The sequence below is a fragment of the Morus notabilis genome, unplaced genomic scaffold (assembly GCF_000414095.1).
Source record: "Morus notabilis unplaced genomic scaffold, ASM41409v2 Scaffold111, whole genome shotgun sequence".
Classification (NCBI taxonomy): Eukaryota; Viridiplantae; Streptophyta; class Magnoliopsida; order Rosales; family Moraceae; genus Morus; species Morus notabilis.
The window spans coordinates 271,349-275,939 of NW_010365775.1; the positions used below are offsets into that span (position 1 = coordinate 271,349).

Genomic DNA, 4,591 nt, shown 5'->3' on the forward strand with positions numbered 1-4,591 from the left:
TATGAACCAAGTAGAAAATTAATCAAAGCGTACATATGAAAAAAATAAACTTTAAATAAAGATGTATTTAAAATAATTATATTAGTGGGGTAAAAAAATATATTTTAAGGGGTATATTTGTTAAATGTATATTTTAGAGGATTGAAATGAAGGTTAGAAAAGAGGAAAAAAGAAAAAAGAAAAAAGAAAAAAACCTTCAAATAAGGATGTATTTGAAATAATTATTTCAATGGGGTAAAAAAATTATTTTAAGGGTTATGTTTGTTAAATGTATATTTTAGAGGATTGAAAGTTTATGAAAGAAAGTAAAAAAAAAAAAAAGACAAAATGGAAGAACTACACTAAATGCATTCCCATTTCTTATATAGTTATAGATTATAGATTATCTGGATTTAATATATATTCTTTGAGATAATACGTTTACATATTTTTGACATAATAGTCCACCTAGAAATTCAGCAATTTCCTTCAACCGACCCAAGCCGTCCAAAAAGAAACCAAACATAACAACTTTACTACTTTTATATCATAAACAAGGATTTAGATGATTTTGGTTTTATGTCCCACAGCGTTCAAATCCCAATTCAAAATTTGGCCACAGCAGGAAACTTATAGGATACTCTTAAGGTAAAAGCAAGAAAAAGATGCCCTCTGATAATGAAGGCTTTATTCCCTAATGGCCAACACAATTTAAATAAACAAACAGCATAAGGGTCCCCTCTTGTTTCCAAAAGCAACCCAATAATATTCTCATCTCAACTAATCATATACAGTCATTTCCATCCCTTTATGCACCATTTTCTCTATTCCCCATGCAGCCACTCCCTGAACAAAACAAATGCAATCCTCATTCTAATCTGACACAACCAATTTTCTTTACTTGGGGTGTCTAGAATTGTTTGCTTATTTCTTCCAACTGCAATTTCCAATGGAGATTTTCCATTCTTTCTACTATAATCTTCTTGCTGCTTCGGTGTTCTTCACAGCAGTTTCAGCCGTTGATCTCTACTCAGAGGCGCTTCTGAGCTTAAAAGTTGAGATCATAGATGAGTATGATAGTCTTAGTGACTGGTCTTTGCCTTCTGAAGCAATTCCATCTGGGAAAACCTCTGTATGTTCTTGGTCTGGTGTCTCTTGCGACAAGAATTCCACAACCGTTGTTGCTCTAGACCTGTCTGCAAAGAGCCTCGGTGGTGCAATCTCCGGGAAGCAATTCGACATTTTCACTGAGCTCGTTGATCTTAACATTAGTTACAACTCATTCTCTGGGCAGCTTCCCCTGGGAATCTTCAACCTCAGCAATCTTAAAACCTTGGACATCAGCAGAAACAACTTTTCCGGTCACTTCCCGCATGGAATCTCCGGTCTTCGGAACCTCATTGTGCTAGATGCTTTCAGCAACAGCTTCTCAGGGTCATTACCAGCCGATATTTCACAGCTTGAAAATCTCAAGATTCTAAACTTTGCTGGGAGTTATTTCAAGGGACCAATCCCATCAGAGTACGGCTCATTCAAGAAGCTTGAGTTTCTCCATTTTGCAGGGAATTTTCTTGGAGGAAACATTCCACCAGAATTGGGAAAGCTCAAAACAGTAACCCACATGGAGATTGGCTACAATTCTTACCAAGGAGGTATCCCTTGGCAATTGGGCAACATGAGTGAGCTCCAGTATCTTGATATTGCTGGTGCTAACCTCTCTGGCCCAATACCAAAGGAACTCAGCAATCTCACCAAGCTTGAGTCATTATTTCTCTTCAGAAACCAGCTGACTGGAGCTATACCATCGGAAGTCAGCAGAATTGCGCCTCTTACAAGCTTGGATCTTTCAGATAATCTAATTACTGGGACGATCCCCAAGAGCTTCTCAGAGTTGAAGAATCTTAAACTGCTGAGTCTAATGTACAACGCCATGAGTGGCACGGTTCCTGACCAAATTGCCGAGCTTCCATCACTTGAGACTCTTCTTATATGGAACAATTTCTTTAATGGGACACTTCCGCAGAGCTTGGGGAGGAACTCAAAACTCAAGTGGGTCGATGTCTCCACAAACAATTTCATGGGCACTATTCCACCAGATATCTGTGCAAAAGGGGGATTGTATAAGCTAATCCTGTTTTCCAATTATTTTACGGGTAGTCTTTCACCGTCTCTCTCCAATTGTCCCTCACTTGTTCGTCTTAGACTGGAAAATAACTCCTTCTCAGGTGAGATCCCTTTGAAATTTAGCTATCTTCCTGATATCACATACGTTGATCTATCCAGAAACAACTTTAGTGGAGGGATTCCAACAGATTTGTTCCAAGCTATCAAACTTCAGTACTTCAACATTTCTGATAACCCGCAGTTAGGTGGTAAAATTCCTCCTAAAACGTGGACTTTGCCTATTCTTCAGAATTTTTCAGCATCTTCGTGTGGTATTTCTGGAAATATACCTCCATTTCAAGGCTGCGATTCCGTTACTGTTATTGAACTGAACATGAACCGTTTATCAGGATCTCTACCAGTAAGCATTTCCAGTTGCCATTCTCTTGAGAAGGTTGCTTTAGCAAACAATAATTTTACGGGTCATATACCTGATGAGCTTGCAAGTCTTCCTGATCTTACTGTCATAGATCTCTCACACAATAGTTTCGCTGGACCAATACCTGCCAAGTTCAGTCATTCTTCAAGCTTACAACTACTAAATGTGTCTTTCAACGATATTTCCGGCTCCATTCCCTCAGAAAAGCAGTTTAGAACAATGGGTAGAAGTGCATTTACTGGAAATTCGAAGCTATGCGGAGCTCCTCTGCAATCATGCTCCGGTTCAATGGGAATATTTGGAAGCAAAAGAACGGGACAGGTTATATGGGTGGTGCTAATCTCTGTAGGTGCAGTTATGTTGATCGCGCTTTCAATACTAGCAATAGTTTACCTTCGTAGAGGCAGTAAAGGACAATGGAAGATGATCTCCTTCAGTGGACTTCCTCAGTTCACGGTGAATGATGTCTTGAGAAGCTTCACTTCTGCAAAATCCTTGGATGACACCATGCCATCACCACCAGGTTCAGTATGCAAAGCAGTTTTACCCACGGGGATAACTGTTTCAGTGAAGAAGATTGACTGGCAAGCAAAGAGGATGAAGCCTATGCTGGAATTTATAACCAAAATAGGGAATGCAAGGCATAAGAATCTGACTAGACTGCTGGGGCTTTGCTACAACAAGCATACAGCTTATCTTTTGTATGATTACTTGCCGAATGGAACTCTGGCTGATAGGATTGGCATGAGAAGGGACTGGGCAACAAAGCACAGAATTGTGATGGGAATTGCAAAGGGATTGTGCTTCCTACATCATGACTGTTTTCCCGCGATTCCCCATGGAAATTTGAGATCGAGTAACATAGTGTTCGATGAAAACATTGAACCCCATTTGGCAGAATTCGGAATCAAATATATGCTTGATTTGAACAAAGATTCAATTGCAGCAACAGATTCAGGGAGGGAAACAGGTATGCGTAATAGTGTGTTCTTTCAAATCTCATACGCATACCTTTTCTTGAAACTGTCATTTTCTATACCAAACACAAGATAAACCTCTGCATGTGATAGAAACCCATGTAGTTCTAACGATTATGCTCAATATTTGGCCAGGTGAATTCAGCAGCACCATAAAAGAGGAGCTTTACATGGATATGTACAGGTTCGGGGAGATGCTGCTCGAAATTTTAACAAATGGCAGGTCAACCAATGCAGAGGTAAGCATACAGAACAAGCCAATAGAAGTCCTGTTCGCTGATGTTCTCGGCGACAATGAAGTGGGTTCTAGCACATCTATACAAGAGGACATAAAAGTCGTACTTGAAGTTGCTTTGCTTTGTACCAGGAGTAGGCCAACTGACAGACCGACCATGGAAGAAGCATTGAAGCTTTTATCAGGCTCGCAGTCACAGAGAAAGTAAAGCCGGGTTCAATTTTTTGGCCGCAGATAATATAAGAGAACATTTAACATATACAAATATAGTTTCATTGTAATAATTGGTTTGGTTGTAGTTAAATTTCTTTTATAGCTTGTTTCCATCATACATTTACATGCTATAAATAAGGTCAGTTTAGTAGGGCCGTAGATTTTAAAAAAATTATTTTTAATTGTGTTAAAAAAAAATAACTGTTATAAAAAGTAGTTGAATATTTAGTAAACTAATTATACAAGTATTGTTGATTTTAAAAGTGCCGTAGATTTTAAAAAAATTATTTTTAATTGTGTTAAAAAAAATAGCTGTTATAAAAAATAGTTGAATATTTAGTAAACTAATTATACAAGTATTGTTGATTTTAAAAGCAGTGTAATAATATTTGATAAATTATAAAATTGAATTGATGTGAGTAATTAAGATAACCAAAATAGACGTGATATAAAATTTAAATATGTATACTTATGTTTGTTATGAAGAAATACTTGTGTAACTTTAAAAAAAAATAAAAACATAATTTGATCTTGAGTTTTCTAACTTAAATTTATAATAATTTTTTTTTTTCATTTCTTCATTCTAATTACAATAAAATTAAGCATCAGTAAGTAATCTTTATATACAGTCTACTTTATTATCAT

General features: G+C 36.9%; 1 protein-coding gene across 1 annotated transcript; it reads left to right on the plus strand.

The window, feature by feature from the left end:
- Positions 1 to 684: 684 nt before the first annotated feature.
- LOC21395556 (leucine-rich repeat receptor-like protein kinase TDR) lies at positions 685 to 4,095 on the plus strand. Its single transcript, XM_024172556.1, has 2 exons — positions 685 to 3,491; positions 3,634 to 4,095. Exons 1-2 carry the CDS (start codon positions 929 to 931, stop codon positions 3,939 to 3,941), a joined length of 2,871 nt encoding a protein of 956 aa, XP_024028324.1. The 5' UTR covers positions 685 to 928; the 3' UTR covers positions 3,942 to 4,095.
- The last annotated feature ends 496 nt before the right edge of the window (positions 4,096 to 4,591 follow it).

Coding starts and splice junctions, on each gene's coding strand:
- LOC21395556 (XM_024172556.1), top strand. CDS start 929: ATGGAGATTTTCCATTCTTTCTACTATAATCTTCTTGCTGCTTCGGTG. Junction 3,492..3,633: donor AGATTCAGGGAGGGAAACAG/GTATGCGTAATA, acceptor ATATTTGGCCAG/GTGAATTCAGCAGCACCATA.